This window comes from Tasmannia lanceolata, unplaced genomic scaffold, assembly GCF_043159265.1.
Source record: "Tasmannia lanceolata isolate RefF3 unplaced genomic scaffold, GAP_Taslan_0.1 ptg000012l, whole genome shotgun sequence".
Taxonomy (NCBI): domain Eukaryota; kingdom Viridiplantae; phylum Streptophyta; class Magnoliopsida; order Canellales; family Winteraceae; genus Tasmannia; species Tasmannia lanceolata.
This window is the reverse complement of record NW_027518689.1, coordinates 14,169,513-14,190,168: the sequence shown is the minus strand read 5'-3', so window position 1 is coordinate 14,190,168 and position 20,656 is coordinate 14,169,513. Positions and strand designations below refer to the sequence as shown.

Genomic DNA, 20,656 nt, shown 5'->3' with positions numbered 1-20,656 from the left:
TTCTTCGGACGTCCCTTTTGGAAGTCCGAAGGTTTCTTCGGAAGTCTGAAGGTCGCAGACTGGGTTTTTCGGAAAAACTCCAGATTCGTCCTGAAAACTTCAACAGGCCATAACTTCTTCGATTTAACTCCAATTCGCGTGTGGTTGAATTCGATGGATTTGTATCGACGAGAGGAATCCATTAAACCCAATTTCACGCTCCGAATTCACACATTCGATTTAAGAAAAATTGATAAAGATTCTACATTGAATCTCCAAACTCTAAATTACTGGGTTCGAGTTCTTATTAATCGATTTCGAGTTCCTTGGGATCATAGGTCAATAGTAGATCCAAGAAAACTCAAAACCAATCCGGAGATTCTTAATTCTAATCCATATAAATCACAAATCTTATTTCTTTTTCTAATCAAACCCTTGTTTTAGGATTTCAAATATTCCAAATCGTTCATAATTCATAGATCTTACCTGGATTTGCGACTCCGACTCCGAATTCGCGATCTCCTTGCTCTTCTCCTTCTCTTTCTACAATTTATTTCTCTAGGGCTTAAACAAAACGTTTAGGGTTTTTTTAGCCACAAAACAACGCATATATAGGCTTTCTTAAGAAGCCCTAATTGAGTCAAATACTAACGGACAAAAATGCCCCTCTTTATTCAAGGGGGGACGAAATTTTAAGTGGGGTATTTTGGGTATTTACAGTATCATTGTTCAGTTATAACATTTTCTCTCTTTTTTCCCAAAATGATTTCAACCAGATCCTATTATAGTTAGAAGCAATATTAACTGAACCTGATATTCAAAGGCAACGATTTACTCGTCATCTTCCGGACCGAAATCTTTAACCTTCACGTCTGCATCTTCTCCGTATTGGATGCAATTGTCAATGTACGATAATATGTATTGGATGCTGCAAACCAAGACCACAAAAGGCTTTATTAGTTTTGTTGCTTTCTCTTATCCCTTGTCATAAATATTTGTCTCAAGAATTTCTCGAGACGGGTGTATCTCGGGATATTTTAATTTATTTTTTTCGCAAATTTCAGGTTTATATCAGGAAAAAGGAACATTAAAATATATACAATATATATATATATATATATATATATATATATATATTTGATGACGTGGATCCAATGAAGAGCCCTTTTTGGCTCTTAATGTAAGGGCTCCCTTGTATCTATCATTCCTCATATAACACTGTGCGTCCATGTTTCTACCCATTTTTTCCCTCCACAAATCTCAAGGTTAAGATGATCCTATAAGGTTGATTTTTAGTACACACACTATCCAGGGAAGGGCCTTCCAAATGAATGCTTTGGACCCCCACCCCAAAATAAAATAAAATGTGGGCCTATGGTTTGTGAGCTCCTCAGATAAGCTTATTTGAGCCGCTACTCACAAACCATTTCCTCTCTCTCTCTCTCTCTATATATATATATAGAGATATATATATATATATATAGAGAGAGAGAGAGAGAGAGAGAGAGAAAAGTGTTTCTGCGCATGTGCGCAGGGAGCTCCCTGCGCATAAGTGGCTTAAAAAGCCACCGATTTGTTCGTATGGCGGGTCCACCTATGCAGGGTCCACAAAAAAGCAACCAATCGGTGGCTTTTTAGGCCACTTATGTGCAGGGCCCTATGGTTTGTGAGCTCCTCAGATAAGCTTATTTGAGCAGCTACTCACAAACCATTTCCTCTCTCTCTCTCTCTCTCTCTCTCTCTCTATATATATATATATATATATATATATATATATATATAGAGAGAGAGAGAGAGAGAGAAGTGTTTCTGCGCATGTGCGCAGGGAGCTCCCTGCGCATAAATGGCTTAAAAAGCCACCGATTGGTTCGTATAGCCGGTCCACCTGTGCAGGGTCCACAAAAAGCAACCAATCGGTGGCTTTGTAGGCCACTTATGTGCAGGGAACTCCCTGCGCATGTGCGTAGAAACACTTTTCTCATATATATATATATATATATATATATATATATATATATATATAGGGAGAACGGTTCCTACACACATGTGTAGATAAGTTATCTACACACTAGCTTAAAATACAATGGGGGCCACATTATTTGGGTGATCCAAACCATTCATTTTTAAGGCCTTCAGATAGATAGGGTGTCCACAAAAAATCAGATCCATAGGATCATCCTAACCATTCGAACTGTGGAGGCAAAAAATGGACTAATTTGTGAAGGTTTAAAGACATCCATTTTACCTCCACAAATCGTAGGGTTGGGATGATCCTATGGATCTGATTTTTTGTTGACACCCTATCTATGTGAGGGCCTTTAAAATGGATGGCTTGGATCACCTAAACAATGTGGGCCCCCACTGTATTTTAAGCTAGTGTGTAGAGAACTCTCTACACATATGTGTAGGAACCGTTTTCTCATATATATATAGTTTGTGCACTAGAGCTCAGCCCGAGCTAGAGCTCACAAACCATATATCCTATAGTTGGTTGAGTCATCCAACCCATTAGTTTTATAGGTTATGGTTATGGTTTATGGTTATGGTTTATGATCTGTGTAGGTTTTAAATGGATGGTTAGAAAATGGCTTCTATAGATCGGACGGTTAAGATTATGGTATTGACGTTGTTTCTTAGGAACATCATATCTATGTCAGGTCCTATAAAAATGAATGGGATGGATGAGTCAAACAACTATGAGAGAAGTGGTTTGTCAAATCTAGCTCACGGTGAGCTCAAGCTCACGACGCCTTATATATATATACATATATATACATATATATATATATATACATATATATACATGTATATATATGTATACATGTATATATATACATATATATATACATATATATACATATATATACATGTATATATATGTATACATGTATATATATACATATATATATATACATATATATATACATATATATATATACATATATATATACATATATATAGATACATATATATATACATATATATATATATATATACATATATATATATATATATATATATATATATATATATGAGAAAACGGTTTCTACACACGTGTAGATAAGTTATCTACACACTAGCTTAAAATACAGTGGATGCCCACATTGTTTGGGTGATCCAAACCATTCATTTGATTGGCCCTCACATACATAGGGTGTCCACAAAAAATCAGCTCCATAGGATCATTCTAACCCTACGAACCATGGAGGCGAAAAATGGACAGATTTGTGAAGGTTTATACACGTCCATTTTACCTCCACAAATCGTAGGGTTGGGATGATCCTATGGAGTTGATTTTTTGTGGACACCCTATCTATGTGAGGGCCAATCAAATGAATGGTTTGGATCACCCAAACAATGTGGGCCTCCACTGTATTTTAAGCTAGTGTGTAGATAACTTATCTACACATGTGTGTAGAAACCGTTCTCTCTCTCTCTCTATATATATATATATGTGTGTGTGTAGCAACACTAGCTTAAAATACAGTGGAGGCCCACATTGTTTGGGTGATCCAAACCATTCATTTGATTGGCCCTCACATAGATAGGGTGTCCACAAAAATCAACTCCATAGTATCATCCTAAGCCTTTGAACCGTGGAGGAAAAAAATGGACTGATTTGTGAAGGTTTATATACATGTCCATTTTACCTCCACAAATCGTAGGGTTGGGATGATCCTATGGAGCTGATTTTTTGTGGACACCCTATCTATGTGAAGGCCAATCAAATGGATGGTTTGGATCACCCAAACAATATGCCCTCCACTGTATTTTAAGGTAGTGTGTAGATAACTTATCTACACATGTGTGTAGGAACCGTTTTCTCATATATATATATATATATATATATATATATATATATATATATATATATATATATATATATATAAGAACAAATTGGAACAAATTTGGAACAAGAAATAATATCGTGAATTTTCCGTGATATTTTTTGCCGTAAAAAAATAAAATATGAAGATATCTCGATAATTTTTAAAAATATGGGAAAATTGCGGGATCATATCTTCTTATAAAAAAAATCACAAAATGTCACAATATTTAAAAGAAAAGTTGGATATATGTCACTATGCTCTTATCAACACAAGTTTTTTACATATATATGGAATGCCAACATGATTTTATTTTTATTTTTTTAAATGTGGAATGCCAACATGATATAGGGAAGAACATAAATGTTAAGCACAAATGAACAGTAGAACTAAGATACGAAAGCCAAGAAATACCTTCTCTCCTTTCGCAGGTCAAGTGTCAAGAAATTCACCATGCTATACTCATCAACCTAGCAAAAATAACACACCGTAGAAATATTACAGAGGCTCTAGGCTGGGAAAAATCTACCAGTGAATTCTAAGAAATCAATTGAATTATACATATCTTGCTATAAAACTGAAAAGCGCTTCATTTCTCTATAAAGTGAATATATCATTTAATGCTTAGGCTGTACTGAATGGCAGTACTTAATGAGTTAAGAAGATTTTATATCAAAATCCAGACAACATTGCAAGTCCCTTTCAAGTAGACCATCTTATTATATACGACACTTGTGTTGTATTAATGGGGAATATCATAGAAGCTGTTAGGCCCGAAATCGGTTAACAGATATGACAGTGACGTAAGAGCCGAGCTGGAGGGCCCGAGGAGCTGAAGTGAAGGAAATAGAGTCCGGATGAACTGTGAGCTGCACAGAAGCAAACGAGGTCAGAATGACCGACCCGGAGTATACTCCGGACAGGCCCTTCGACACTCAAGTCAGTATGAGCCGGAGTGAAGAGGGAGTTTTTAAGAGTGGTGGGTGAGGATTCAATACCCGATTTATGAGCTTTGGAAGCCTTTTTATAAGGAAAGTTTGGGGTAGGTGGGGAGTTAATGCCTCCAACGCAGGTGTCGACTAGCTATAGGTTCAGGTTCACCTACCCCGAGGGAATTACCAAACTACCCCTGTTGACGAGGGTCCTGCGGTGGGCCCTCCTCTAGCCACGTGTTGGAAGCTAACAGGCTACTGCGTTATCGCACCCCATCAGTTGCCCCCAAGTTCTCCAAGTTAATATGGTGACTTGGGGAAATGTGGTAGAGTACGATTCCGATTGGAAGTGGTCGAGGCTTGGCCTGTGGCAGTCCTGAATGTGAAGCAGTCCGGATTTGGGAGCAGTCCGGAATCTGGAGGTAGTCCGGATTCTGGAGCAGTCCGGAAATGGAGGCAGTCCGGATTCTGGGGCAGTCCGGATTTGGGAGCAGTCCGGAATCTGGAGGTAGTCCGGATTCTGGAGCCGTCCGAAAATGGAGGCAGTCCGGATTCTGGGGCACTCCGGATTCTGGGGGCAGTCCGGATTTGGGAGCAGTCCGGAATTTGGGAGCAGTCCGGAATCTGGAGGCAGTCAGGATTCTGGAGCAGTCCGGAAATGGAGGCAGTCCGGCTTCTGGGGGCAGTCCGGATTTGGGAGCAGTCCGGAATCTGGAGGTAGTCCGGATTCCGGAGCAGTCCGGAAATGGAGGCAGTCCGGATTCTGGGGCAGTCCGGATTCTGGGGGCAGTCCGGATTTGGGAGCAGTCCGGAATTTGGGGGCAGTCCGGAATCTGGAGGTAGTCCGGATTCTGGAGCAGTCCGGAAATGGAGGCAGTCCGGCTTGGGCCGGACTGCTTTTTGTCGTTTAGCGACCCAGTCCGGCTTGGGCCGGACTGTTTTTTGTCGTTTTGCGAAACGCGTCATATCCAGTCCGGCTTGGGCCGGACTGATCTTTGTCGTTTAGCGACCCAGTCCGGCTTGGGCCGGACTGCTTTTTATCGTTTTGCGAAACGCGTCATATCCAGTCCGGCTTGGGCCGGACTGCTCTTTGTCGTTTAGCGACCCAGTCCGGCTTGGGCCGGACTGCGTTTTGTCGTTTTGCGAAACGCGTCATATCCAGTCTGGCTTGGGCCGGACTGATCTTTGTCGTTTAGCGACCCAGTCCAGCTTGGGCCGGACTGATCTTTGTCGTTTAGCGAAACGCGTCATATCCAGTCCGGCTTGGGCCGGACTGCTTTTTGTCGTTTTGCGAAACGCGTCATATCCAGTCCGGCTTGGGCCGGACTGCTCTTTGTCGTTTAGCGAAACGCGTCATATCCAGTTCGGCTTGTGCCGGACTGCTTGGAACTCGTCTCGAAGTTTTTGCCCGCCATTAATAAAAGACACGTGGCACCACTCGGGCGTCCTCGAGACGTGTGCCCTTCATTTAATGCACACCGCCTCAGAGAAATCTATATAAGAGTGGGTTTTACCTTCTCATTTTCACTTTTCACTTTTTACTTCTCCTCCTTCTCCCCCTCTTTTTTCTCTGACGGTTCGGCGAAGCCCAGTTCGGCGAAAGTCAGTTTGGGCCGGGTAGTTTTTGTGAACGGCGGTGGATTCAGGAGCATTCAGTGTGATCCGGTAATTTTTCTTGAGCGCGTCTCATTCATTTCTTTTCCTGCTTTCATGTCTAGTAGCTCTAGTTCTGAGTCCGGTTCGGGGGAGTCGTCTTCTAGTAGTTCAGGGTCAAGATCGTTGATTAGGACCGAGGATAGGCCTACCTGGTCACCAGCCCCGAAAATGGCGAGTGTGACTGTTATAGGTAGTGATGAGGAGGGGGAGGACGAGGAGATATTGGACCTGAACACCGCTCCGCTTCTGACGGATAGCTACGTCCCACAAGGGGGGAGTGGTGGTAGTGACGCCGGCGAGGCGTCCACAACGTTTCACCCGGGCCGGGCCGTTGAGGTCGTGGCACGGGCCCGTATGGATGCCAACCCTACATACAACATACAGGCTCTCAATGAGGAGAACTACCTGGACGAGTCCACCATGGCAGTGATTAGGGATAAGTACTGCATCCCATCCAGGTTTGGACTGAGGGAGGCGACGGAGGGAGATAGAGCCTGTAACGAAAGCTCCGATATTTGCATATATGACGAGTCACTGAGGGCCGGACTCCGATTTCCTCTACACCCCTTCTTCGCTTCGGTGCTTCAGCATTACGGGCTGGCCCCGGCCCAGGTGGTGCCGAACTCATGGAGGCTGCTCACGGGGTTTGTATACCTCATTCGGGGCCGGCTTCAGAGGGACTTGTCAGTACCGTTATTCCGCGCGTGTGCGCAATTGAAGAAGCACAATGGTGGGGGTTGGATTTACATTAGCCAGTGTCCGGAGATAAAAATGATCACTGGCATTCCCTCCTCCATACACCTGTGGAAGAACAGGTTCTTTTATGTCGAGGACGCGGAGTCCAGCGAGCCTTGGCCGGTCCCTTTGAAATGGGGAACCCCGGATACAGTCGCGATGAGTCGCAAGCCGTTCCTTGAGGGTGAAGATGCGAGAACCCTCGCTCTACTTCGGGAGGTGCTGGACCGGGAGGGGCCTGCTGATTGTTCAGACTTCCAAGGGGAAGAGGTTTTGGTTGGGTTGGGCCTTAGTACTGCGACCCGGGCACGTACGTAGATAGCCTCCTTTAAAATTCGTCTCTCCCCTTCTCTTTTGTTTTGTCTCTGACTGGTTTTGTTTTCGTCTATCTTTCAGAGATGCAGCAGCAGTCGTTAGTCGATAAGATGAGGAAGGGGGCCTTCGGGACGGTCCGTCAGGGCCACAAAAGGAAGGCCACAGAGACGGCGAGTCCAGCTCCGACCCAGGACGCCCCGCCCCCGCCCAAGGCCAAGAGTTCAGTGAAACTGGTGAGTTCATCCGGCCGGGGCGCAGGCTCCTCGAGGACCGTGGCGACATCTGCTGGCACCGTCCCACCCCCGGCGAGGTCCGGTGATAACGTTTTTTGGCCGAACTGGGCCGTCCAAAAGACTGATACCGGCCTTGGAGAGAGCCGGGTGGCTGTAGAGATTCAAGCTAAATGTATTCTTGACAAAGACAAGCAACAGGTTCTCCACGAGCCGCCAGCAACGGCCGAAGAGGCCGTATTTTCTTCTCTTTATCAGGTAAGATGGCTGACGAGTACGCTCACTCTTTGTTCGCCTTCTACTTCGTTTGCTTGTGTTAACACTTGCTCATCTGTACTTTATAGATCGGAGTGTACTTCAATGATCTTCGGGGGAAGAGTAAGAAATTCTCCGATGCTATAACCAAGTCTGAGGAGGAGAATGGGAGGCTGAAAAAGGAGGCGAAGGAGCTGAAGAAGTCCGTCGAAAAATCTGCCGACGAGATCAAGTGGCTGAGAGAGGAGTTTGCCGCTCAGCTGGCCGCGCAGAAGGAGGAAGCGACGGAAGCCCTCAACGCTCAGAGGGAGAGAGCCCTATCGAGGCAGGCGACTGCCGTTCAGGAGAAGGAGGATGAACTCCTTCTTCTATCCAGTGAGGCCTACAAGATAGGGTTTTTTGACTGCCTTGGGCAGGTCAAGGACTCCAATCCGGGCGTTGACCTGTCGAGGATGGTTATACCTGATCCACCGACGCTCACTGGCGAGGAGCCGGTCGCAGCTGACGCACCCTTGCCCCCGGGGGCAGATTCAGCGCGGGATGGGGGCAATGAGGCGCCTTGAGTTCTTTTTCTCCCTTTTTTTGGCAATTTCTTGATTCATTTTTGTAACGGCCCCTTGGAGGCCTAACTCCCTTTTTGTAATGGTCCTCTGAGGCCCCAACATATGAATGGAAAGAACTTTTGTTTCTCTACCTCTTTTATGCTTGTCCGTCTCTAGTTTACACTGCTTTTTCGTATGATGCGTAGCTATCGCTCTAGGTAGGAGTCATGGACTCCCGATCTTTGCAGAGACGAGCCGTGGCGAACCAAACGTCGAGTACCCTAGTTTTAGTGAACTGGGTTTCGAAGGAGCTTTGGTTTTTGCATCCGGGCTGGTTCCGGACTAGGAGTGGGCTCCCGGTCTTTGCGGAGACAAGCCGTGGCGAACCAAACGTCGAGTACCCTAGTTTTAGTGAACTGGGTTTCGAAGGAGCTTTGGTTTTTGCATCCGGGCTGGTTCCGGACCAGGAGTGGGCTCCCGCTCTTTGCGGAGACGAGCCGTGGCGAACCAAACGTCGAGTACCCTAGTTTTAGTGAACTGGGTTTCGAAGGAGCTTTGGTTTTTGCATCCGGGCTGGTTCCGGACCAGGAGTGGGCTCCCGCTCTTTGCGGAGACGAGCCGTGGCGAACCAAACGTCGAGTACCCTAGTTTTAGTGAACTGGGTTTCAAAGGAGCTTTGGTTTTTGCATTCGGGCTGGTTCCGAACCAGGAGTGGGCTCCCGGTCTTTGCGGAGACGAGCCGAGGAGAACCAAACGTCGAGTACCCTAGTTTTAGTAAACTGGGTTTCGCAATCTGACGGACACGAAGGAATTTGTAAAAAAGAAAAGGTTCTTTCATTCACATTCAGAAGATATTTACAAAGTTTTTTTGTGTGCCGGCTACTTCGCTACTGATAATATTTGCGAAGGTTCTTCGAGTTCCAGGCATGTGGTAGTAGTTGTTCCTCGAGTGTTTCCAGTCTATAACTTCCCGGGCGAATCACTTCTTTTACTCGGTAAGGCCCCTCCCAGGTTGGGGAAAGCTTTCCGGCCTTCTTGGGTTGGGAGATAGCAGCTTTCCTTAAGACCAGATCTCTAACTCGAAACTCTCTAGGGCGTATCTTCGAGTCATGGTAGCGAGATACTTTCTGCTTGTAGGCGGTAACTCTGATTCGGGATTCTTCTCTGGCCTCCTCTAATAAGTCAATATTCGCGCGGAGCCCGTCACCGTTGAGCTGTTCGTTGAAGTTGGAAATTCTAGCGGACGGGGTGCCTACATCGACAGATATTACCGCCTCTGTTCCGAAGGACAGGTTGAATAGAGACTCACCCGTTGGTGTGCGCGGGGTGGTGCGATAGGCCCATAAGACGTGATAGAGCTCATCTGCCCATCGACCAACTTTTTCGTCCAGTCTTTTCTTGATCCCTTGCAGTAGGATTCGGTTTGTGACTTTTGTCTGCCCGTTGGTCTGTGGGTGTGCTACGGAGGTGAACCTCTGCTCAATTTTCAGGTCGGAGCAAAACTTTCAAAAATTTCGGCAGTCGAACTGTTTGCCGTTGTCTGTTATCAAGGCGCGAGGAATCCCAAATCTGCAGACTACTGATTTCCAGAAGAAGTTCTGCGCATTCTGTTCGGTAATCTGGGCTATAGGTTCAGCCTCCACCCATTTGGTAAAATAATCAATGGCCACCACTACGAAGGTGCGCCTTCCGGAGGCCGGTGGGAAGGGGCCCAAGATATCCATCCCCCAAATCGCGAAGGGTAGCGGGCTGATGATTGGGGCCATGGATACAGCGGGCCGATGAATGGTGGGGGAGAACTTTTGGCATTTCTCTCATCTCTTTACCAGGGTCAGCGCGTCTTGTCTCAACGTCGGCCAGTACAGACCTCTCAGCAGGACTTTGATCGCCAGGGCTTTGCCCCCCAGGTGCTCCCCGCAAATACCTTCGTGTGTCTCCTGCAGGGCGTACGTGGCGTCGCTGGGCCGGAGACACTTTAAGTATGGGAGAGTATAGGATCTTTTGAACAAGTTCTCGCCATCGAGTGAAAAACGGGCTGCTCTTTGGATCACCTTGCGCACTTCTCTCTTGGCCTCAGGCAGTTTCCCACTACACAGGTAGTCGACGATCTCGTCCATCCAGCAGGGCTCGTGTTCCACCTGCATTATCTCGGCAACCTTTCTTTCGATACTGGAGGCCTGCAGGAACTCCATGCATATATTCCCGAGAGTCGTGTACCCGGATGCGGCCAGCTTGGACAGTACATCTGCCTTTGTGTTGTCCGTTCTGGGGATTCTGACGACCTCAAAACTTCTGAACTTGGAGGATAGTTGCCGGACCTGGGAGAGGTATTTAATCATTCGCTCGTCGCGGGCTTCGTATATACCTTGGATCTGGTTGGCGACCAACTGGGAGTCACAGTAAGCTTTCAATCTCTGGGCTCCAGTCTGGACTGCAAGATTCATTCCGGCGAGGAGTGCTTCATACTCAGCCTCATTGTTGGAGGCGCGAAAGCCGAACCTCAAGGCGTAGTCTAGTGCAAAACCGTCCGGCCCGGTTAAAACCAGACCGGCTCCGCAACCAGCCTTGTTTGAGGATCCGTCCACGTGCACTTCCCAAAGTGATTCGGCGATTGAAGGAGCATGCTCAACTGGTGGCAGGGGGATGGTTCCTGCTCTGGCTCCATTTTCTGCTGGTTCTCCGGCTGTAATAGCACCTTTCGCTGCTGGGGCTTGGGCGATTTCAGGTTCGGTGATCTGCTGGGGGGTGGAGCATTCAGCTATGAAATCTACCAATACTTGAGCCTTGATTGCGGCCTGGGCATGTACCGGATGTCAAATTCACTCAGTTCCACGGCCCATTTAACCAGCCGTCCCGAAGTATCTGGCTTGTGGAGGACTTGTCTAAGCGGCTGGTCAGTCAGGACTTGTCTGAGCTTGGAAATACGGTCTCAACTTCCTGGCCGCCATTACCAGCGCGTAAGCCAATTTCTCGACCCACTGGTACCTTATTTCAGCGTCGTGCAAGGCTTTGCTAACGTAGTAGACCGGTTTTTGTTGGCTGCGCTCTTCACGAACTAGGACCGCAGCCAGAGCGAGGGGGCTTATAGATAGATACAAGATTAGCTCCTCACCGGGCTCTGGTTTTGTCAATAGCGGTGGGGAGGACAAATATTGCTTCAGCTCCTCGAATGAGGTTTGGCACTCCTCTGTCCAGGGCGAGGTTTTGAGTCCTCTGACTGCGTTGAAAAAAGGGAGACACCTCTCTGCAGATTTTGAGACGAAGCGCCCCAGCGCGGCTATCATCCCTGTCAGTCGCTGCACTTCTCTGATGGTTTTCGGCGGAGCGAGCTCCACCATGGCCTTGATTTTTTCTGGATTGGCCTCTATCCCTCTCTGGCTAACCATAAACCCCAGAAACTTTCCCGAGCTGACCCCAAAAGTGCACTTGGTGGGATTGAGCTTCATCCTATTGTCTCTCAGGACTTGAAACGTTTCTTCTAGATCAGAGACATGATCTTGCGAGCTTAGGCTTTTGACCAGCATGTCGTCGACATATACTTCCATGTTGCGGCCAATCTGATTTCGGAAGAGTTTGTTTACAAGCCTCTGATACGTGGCCCCAGCATTTTTCAGGCCAAAGGGCATGACACGGTAGCAGTAGGTCCCCTGGTCCGTTACGAAGGAGTTCTTCGGGATATATGACTCATACATTCTGATCTGGTTATATCCAGAGAAGGCGTCCATGAAGCTGAGTAATTCGTGACCTGCGGTGGCGTCGATGAGCTAATCGATTTTTGGGAGCGGGTAGCTGTCCTTGGGACAGGCTTTATTCAAATCCGTGAAGTCGACGCAGGTTCTCCATTTCCCATTGGCCTTTTTCACCAGGACTACGTTTGCCAGCCAGTCCGGGTATTGGATATCTCTAATGAAGTCAGCTCTTAGGAGTCTCTCCACCTCTTCTCTGATCGCCATCTGCCTTTCGAGGGCGAAGTGTCTCTTCTTCTGCTTCACCGGCCTGCAGGTCGGGTCGACACCTAGTCTGTGCGAGCTGACCTCCGGATTGATGCCGGGCATGTCCGTGGGGGCCCATGCAAAGACATCCGCATTGTCCTGGAGGAACTGGGTGAGGCTGCGCCGGGCGCCGTCGCCAAGAGAGGAGCCGATCTGGACTACCTTTTCATCATCGTTCTCGCACAGGGGGGACGGAGACAAGATCTTCGGCGGGCTGAGTTCCCTGAGCTTCGTCCCTCAGGTCCAGTAGCTCAATTGGCAACGACTCCGTCGCATTTCTGCCCTTAAGCGCCATTGCATAACATTCCCTAGATTGTGGCTGGTCTCCTCGAACTTCTCCCACGCCATTGGGCGTTATGAACTTCATCTTCTGGTGATAAGCAGACGCGACGGCGCGGATCAGGTTCTGGCCAGGCCGTCCTAAAATAGCGTTATAGACCGAGGTGGCCCTCACTACTAGGAAGTTGACCATGGCGAAGGCTTGGCAGGGCGGCTCTCCGACGAGGACAGGAAGCTCGATTTGTCCCTCAACCTTGACTACTTCTCCTGAAAAGCCGAAGAGATCTGAGTTTGCCGGCTTTAAGCGGTCGTCACCTATCATCATTCTTTCAAAGGCGTGATAGTACAGAATGTCGGCTGAGCTCCCGTTGTCAATCAGGATTTTCTTCAACTCCCAGTTTGCGATGAGCATAGTCAGGACTAGGGCGTCGTCATGCGGTAATATCAGGCCGTCAAGGTCCGCGTCCGAGAAGGAGATCTCATTCTCCGTCTTCGCTTTCTTACTGCATGCGTGCACGGCATTGACTCGGCGTGCATATGCTTTCCGAGCAGCGGAGGAGGTGCCTCCAGCCGCCGGACCGCCCATGATTGTGCCAATGACTCCTCTTGGTTGGGAGCAGTGTGCTTCTGGCGGTGGACTGGGCGGCGATGGAGATTGTCTTCGGACTGGGGGCGGTTGAGACCGCCGAGGGCTTCGGCCCTGGGGACCCTTCTCCTTGGGGTCACTCCCGCGGGTGTCACCCCGGACATATTTTTTCAAGTAGCCCCTGCTGATTAACTGCTCGATTTCCTCCTTCAGCTGTCGGCAATCATCTGTATCATGTCCGTGGTCCCTGTGGAACCGACAGTACTTTGACTTGTCTCTCCTGTTTCCCTTGGAGATCATTGGAGTTGGCCATTTTATGAACTCTTCTCCGCTGATGGCCGCCAGGATATGCCTTCGGGAGGTGTTGAGAGGAGTGAAGTTTTCCTCCCTCCTGTGTGGGGATTTGTCCCTTCTGACAACCTTATCGTCCCTGCGCTGCTTAGCATGGTGCCTGTCTTGGTTCCTGTCATCAGAGGTTCTCCTCCGACTCGAATCTAGAGCTGCCAGTGTCTCTTCTACAGATATGTACTCCTCTGCCCCGGACATTAGGTCTGCTAAGGGAGTGAGGATTCCGGCGAACCACTGCTCGGCGGAAATCATTTGATCTAGCGCCCGCGAGAAGCGAGTTCGTAGTGGCCGAGGGGTCCAAATCTGGCACTTGGAGTGCCTCCCTGTTGAAGCGGCTGACGAAGGCTTTGAGAGGTTCATTATCCTCCTGCCGCAAGGTCATCAGGGATGCTGCTGTTTTCCTTGGCCTGCGGCTGCTCATGAAGTGGCGGACCAGGTCTTCCCCGAAGTCATCGAAGTTGTTGATGGAGCTCGGTCGGATCCTTGAGTACCAATCCCTAACTGCACCTGTGAGGGTCGTCGGGAATGCTCTACAGAGGAAACCGTCTGACGCACCATGGAGGAGCATCAATGTCCGGAACGTCTCCAAGTGGTCGACGGGGTCAGTGGTCCCATCATACTGCGGGATAACTGGCATTTTAAACCTCCTCGGTGCTGGGGCGCCCATCACATCGTCGGTGAACGGCGTTCTGCTCGAGAACGCCCTAGACACAGGCCGGCTTTGATCCTTAGCCAGCTCTTCGATTCTATGGCCCATCTCTTCTACTTCGCATCATCGGGTCATCTTTATGTTCTGGTGACCTGTTTCTCCCCACGGATTGGCCTGCTGCGGAGCCGGAGTGGCTCTCCGGACTCCGACGACGGGACCCTGATTTTGCCCGTGGCGCGCGCTCTTCATGAGCTCGGCGCCTTTGCGCAGAGCGAGACCTAGACCTCCGACGGCGGTGCGGCTCTGTCTGCGCATGCCTGGCTATGGGGTGACGGACTTGTCCGGGGGAATGGTGAGTCTGGTCTTCACTATGGCGCGACGACTCTCCCCTGTGGATTTCTGGCCTTTCTAGGACAGGTTGTGGAGCTTCCGGAGGAGGTTGGGGGGGCGCCTGGAGCAGCTGCTGGTACTGACCAACGAGAGCGGTCATCTATTGAAAGAGAGCTTGGACTTGCTCTGGAGTCGGCATGGAGTTAAGGTTTACGGAGCGAGGCTGGTTCTGTTCAGTCGTGGCGGAAGCTGCCACTACCAGCGAGGCGAGTCGCTCACTTCGAGTCCTGCCGGGTAGCACGGCTCGAGTGGTCCGTGCGGTTGGCACCCGCGCACTCTTGCGTCCTGCCATTTTTGTGAAGTGGTTGGAACAGCCTTTAGTTCAGGGGTCCCACAGATGGCGCCAATCTGTTAGGCCCGAAATCGGTTAACAGATATGATAGTGACGTAAGAGCCGAGCTAGAGGGCCCGAGGAGCTGAAGTGAAGGAAATAGAGTCCGGATGAACTGTGAGCTGCACAGAAGCAAACGATGTCAGAATGACCGACCCGGAGTATACTCCGGACAGGCCCTTCGACACTCAAGTCAGTATGAGCCGGAGTGAAGAGGGAGTTTTTAAGAGTGGTGGGTGAGGATTCAATACCCGATTTATGAGCTTTGGAAGCCTTTTTATAAGGAAAGTTTGGGGTAGGTGGGGAGTTAATGCCTCCAACGCAGGTGTCGACTAGCTATAGGTTCAGGTTCACCTACCCCGAGGGAATTACCAAACTACCCCTGCTGACGAGGGTCCTGCGGTGGGCCCTCCTCTAGCCACGTGTTGGAAGCTAACAGGCTGCTGCATTATCGCACCCCATCAGAAGCCTTCCTATTTGTTATAAAAAATTAGTGGATATTTGAGTACTCAATCCAGTACAGTAGGCAAAATACACGACCTATAGACAGTTATATATATATATATATATATATATATATATATATATATATATATATATATATATCACAAATTTGAGATGTTAAGTTCTCTGTGCTGCAATAGAATCCCACATTATTTGAGTTTCAAATGATTTCAGGAGGTCACTTTCCCACCATTCAAAAAAATAAAATAAAAAATCAGGAGGTCACTTTCCATATTAAAAATAAATAAAATCACCATTTTCCACTTCTGAAGAATGTTCCACACCAACTTGTCCATCCAATTAAGGGAAGACATAAAGGGTTGGAATCCTTTGATAACTCACCAATTCTGCCAAAGCTTATTTAGTTTTGCAAATTGAGGCGCCATGTGTTGATCCAACTCTGACAGTAGGAACCGTGCCTCTGGATTTAGGTAACTACAACCAATAAAATGAGAATCATAATGGCATCAAAGAAATCAGATAAACAAGACAACGAAAACCTTATCAGACTGAAAACTAAACCCACTCTTCTATATGCCTTTTGTTTGTTACAAGGTCCATCTTGGAGAGAATGTTGACATGGGGTAGTTCAAGTTGAACCATTACAGAAAGAGATGCCATGCATCCACTTATATACTTTGTCACGTCACTCATGAACTGAAATATAAGAAAATTTCACTCTATCAGGTTGAAATTTTGGATAAATTTTTCAAGAGAAAAACAATGAAGCTGTACATAAGTGAAGTAAACCTGTGAGTCAAGTAAGTATACAGCACAAACAGTGAAATTCTTCCGTTTTAGATGTTCCACAAAATTCCTAAGAACTGGAACATGTGAAAAGAGCTCTATTTAGCCTGTGGGTCATGAAATAAGAAGTTATTATGACAATTTAGGCTTAAGAAACAAATATGGATGAATAGACAATGCTCTATGATGAACAGAACAATACAACTCAAGCTGCAGGAATCCTTAAAAATAGGATTTGAAGAGCTTCGAGAATAAAAAGATATCACTCCAAGAATCTTTTGGTGATAAAATTTCCAACACTAGTACAATGAAAAAGGTAAATACTACCTGGGCAGCAAAAAACACGATAGTTGTCATCCAAATAGTTCTCCTATTATGCCAACCAATCATCCAAATTTTCTTCAAGGTGCCTAAAGGAATCTTAAGGAAATTCAAATGGAACTAGAGCAAAGGCTACACAGTTGAGATTACTCTTTTAGTCTTTTAAGGTTTTCATTCAATCCAGTCACTATGTAAATGTGGACCTACGCATACTCTAAAGCAAACGCATTCTTTAATAATGCAGTAATTTCATGGCATTCTGGTGGATGATATTGGCTCAGCTGCATCAGAAAATTATTGGCAGAAGTTGACTTTGATGTAACAAAATGGACACTGATAGTATTGTCATTCTAGGCAAAATGAATATGTATTCGGATTATTAATCTTAGATAATTATATCCCATATAGATGCTCTATTAAAGTTGGAGCCACAAATTTTATTAAAGAATATTGAGGTAAAGTCGATGAATAAAAAAATCAGGAACAATATGGGCATGGTGGGTATGGTTCATCGAAGGCTGAGGTCACACAACAATATACAACATTGCTCAAGATGGACTTAATACAGGAAGATAAGACCAACCAAAAAACCCCATGGCATGGATGCAAGGCAATACAAAATGGTTTGTAGGATTAATATATAATAGAAGAACTCAAGCAAAAGGATTAATATATAATACAAGAACTGAAGAAAAAGGATTAATAGATAATATAATACGTGGATTCATTGCAAGGCTGGAGTTATTTGTAGATAACTCCATACGACAAAGAACCTTCAGAAACTAGGAGTTCTACTTATTCAATTTCAGATTGCCTACCAAGGAAAAGTACCTCTACTTGACTATGCGATTCAAACAAGAATAGCTCCCACTAAAAGGATACTCCATACAGTAAGCCAAGCTCTTCCATGACATCGTCTAAGGAAATGAGGTCTCTAATATCTGCAAGTAAATAGTTGTTGACAATATTAAATTTCCGAGGTTATTCAACTAAATGCGTAACTTTCAGAACAAGTAATATAAAAGAACAATTAGACTAACTGGATTTATTACTTACCCATTGCCACAGGATATCAAAATTTTCTACTGCCAGGATCTAGGTTCACAACATGCATAGTCCGTCGAAGGGCTTCACAATGTTGGTATAAACTAGAACAGTAAGTAGACTGAATAGGGGCATGACAAGAGAAGAAAAGAGAAGAAAAAGTGAAACTCGTCAGAAAGAGAAAAAATGAACAAAAATGGCATCTAAAACCCCGTATGCATTTTAGAGTATACCCAATAGAGTAATGAGTTGGCCAAATAGCAGGAAAATTTTTATCACCTTTCCACTGCCTCCGGGACCAATAACAAGCTGTGCAAATCCCATGATAGATATCCACAAATGCTTCACCAATTCACAATAGAGATGCGGGTAGAACGCACGAAGCTAAATGACCTAAGAACTGCAACAACTGTATATGCGGCACACCAGACAACAGCCACCAACAAAAAGCTTAGGAAAGAAGAGTAAGCCATACCAATGGATTAGGATGTGCTTATCCTCGGCGTGGTTCTCGGTTCTGATCAATGGGTCTCCCAAAGGTTTTTTCAAATCCTCCGGGGGCCTTAGGCAAGGGGATCCGTTATCCCCTTTCTTGTTTGTAATTATGGCAGAAATTCTTAGTAGATTGCTGGCTAAAGGTAGCAGTCTGGAGATGTTTAAGGGTTTTAAAATAGGGGGTGATAATGTAGAGGTATCTCACTTACAATTTGTGGACGACACCCTTTTATTTTGTGAACCTCATAAGGATCAAGTGCTCAATTTGAAAGCTACTTTAAGATGTTACGAACTTATCTCTGGTCAAAGATCAAATTTTCACAAGTCTAAAATGTATGCCCTAAATATTCCCTCGGCCGAGGCTTTAGAGATGGCCGGAATTTTAGGGTGTGATCTTGATTACCTTCCCGCTTCTTATCTTGGTTTACCTTTAGGAGTTAGTAAACCTGACAAAACTATTTGGGAACCGATAATTGAGAAGATTGGGGGAAGGTTGGATACTTGGAAGAGAAATATTGTGTCTAGGGGAGGTAGGTTGGTATTGATTAAAGTTGTATTGGCCAATTTGCCTATATATTTTATGTCTCTTTTTATGTGCCCGGTTAGTGTTGCCTTGCGTATTGAAAAGATCCAGCATAGATTTTTGTGGGGTGGAAATGAGGAGAAGAAAGGCATATCTTTGGTGAACTGGAGCGATGTATGTGTACCTATAAAGTTTGGAAGTTTGGGCATTAGGAGGTTTAGGGAGTTTAACCATGCCTTATTGGGAAAATGGTTGTGGAGATTTGGGGAAGAGCAGTCTAATTTATGTGGTAAGGTGATTTGTAGTAAGTATGGCTGTATTCCGTGTGGGTGGGAATCAAAGGACGAATATAAGAAAAAGGGGTTGACTGCGTGGAGAGATATCTTGAAATTAGCTTGCTCCTTTAATCTAAAGGTGAGGTTCAGGGTCTATGGTGGTGATAGAATTAAGTTTTGGAGTGATGTGTGGTGTGAAGATGAGCAGTTAAGGATCTTGTTCCCTAGGCTGTATCGGGTGGCTGTTAACAAAGAAGCCTTCGTTTGTGAATGTTTTGATCGTAGTGGTGGTAAGTTGATGTGGTGTCCTGCCTTTAGAAGAATCCTTTTTGAGTGGGAAAGTGAGGATGAATCTCGGTTGCGGCGGCTCCTTAATAAGTGCTATATAAAACGTGGGGGTCAAGACAAAAGAATATGAACAGTGGAATCATTCGGCATTTTCTCGGTCAAATCTTTTTATAATGGTTTGATGCCTCCTTCTGTTCCTGCATTTTTTTCAAAGGTATGGAATTTTCATTGCCCACCTCGGGTTAGTATCTTCGGTTGGGCCGTTTGTCATCAAAGGATACAAACCATTAACTTCTTGAGAAACCGTGGGTTGTTGCTAATTGATCACTGCCCTCTTTGTCTTAATGATGGGAAATCTGTGGATCATTTGTTCATGCACTGTTCTTTCACTAGGATCATATGGAGATGTATCTTTCTGAGGTTTGGAATCACTTGGGTCTTCCCTAGAACTATTCAGAATCTTTTGAGTATGTGGGGGTTTATGCCATGGAAAAAGAGAGGGAAATTATTGTGGAATGTGTGTTTGCTAGCTACGTGGTGGGTTGTTTGGAAGGAAAGAAACTCTAGGGTGTTTGAGGGTTTGGCCAAATCACCTTATTATTTGTACATGCGGATTATAGCATTGGTCATATCATGGGTTAGATGTCTTCCATCCTTTCTTTATGTATCGGCCTTTGATCTTTGGGAACATTGGATGGAAGTGTGCTTTAGTACTGAGAGGAAAATTAACATAGTCCAAAGATGCGAGCCTCTGATGCTAGGAATGTTGAAAATCAACTTTGATGGTGCTTTTTTTGGAAACCCGGGTACAGCGGGGGTGGGCGGTCTTTGCCGTGATGAGTTTGGTGAGATTCTTTGGGCTTTTTCTGGTCCTATTGGTGTGTGTGATTCTTCTGAGGCGGAAGTTAAAGCTGCCTATTTTGGGATCAAGAAGTTGAGTAGAGAAGTACTAGACCATATCATTGTTGAAGGGGATTCATTGAATGTCATTCGGTGGTTGAAGAGTGGTGTAGCTCCTCCTTGGAGATTTTTGGCGTTATTTGATGAAATTGAGGATTTTGTTGCAGGTTCGGCTATTGTCTTTAATCACGTTTGGAGGTCGGCAAACGAAAAGGAGGATGGGTTAGCCAAGCAGAGAGTTGGGAGGGAGAGTATTCTCTGGTTCGATCATCTTCCCCCGTAATATAATCTTGTTATTTTTATTGTATATTTTCTTCTTCTTCTCTGTTTCTTCTTTCTTGTTTTTGTTCTCTGGGTTGCCCCTTCTCGGGTGCTCCCTTGTCTCTTTTTCTTATTAATGCAAATCGCTATTTCAAAAAAAAGAAAGAGAGTAAGCCATACCAACTTACACAACATAAGCATTAGGATAATGTCTGTGTCACATAACCAAAATAAAATGCTTTGGTTAATCAT

At 45.9% G+C, this 20,656-nt stretch overlaps 1 protein-coding gene and 1 pseudogene across 1 annotated transcript; one reads left to right on the top strand and one right to left on the bottom strand.

Moving 5' to 3' along the window:
- Window positions 1-810: 810 nt before the first annotated feature.
- LOC143887085 (uncharacterized) lies at window positions 811-17,986 on the bottom strand (annotated as a pseudogene).
- Window positions 17,987-18,266: 280 nt separating this feature from the next.
- LOC143888564 (uncharacterized) lies at window positions 18,267-20,426 on the top strand. The gene is made up of 2 exons (XM_077393011.1): window positions 18,267-19,245; window positions 19,864-20,426. The coding sequence occupies exons 1-2, from the start codon at window positions 18,267-18,269 to the stop codon at window positions 20,424-20,426; spliced, it is 1,542 nt and encodes a 513-aa protein (XP_077249126.1).
- Window positions 20,427-20,656: the final 230 nt, after the last annotated feature.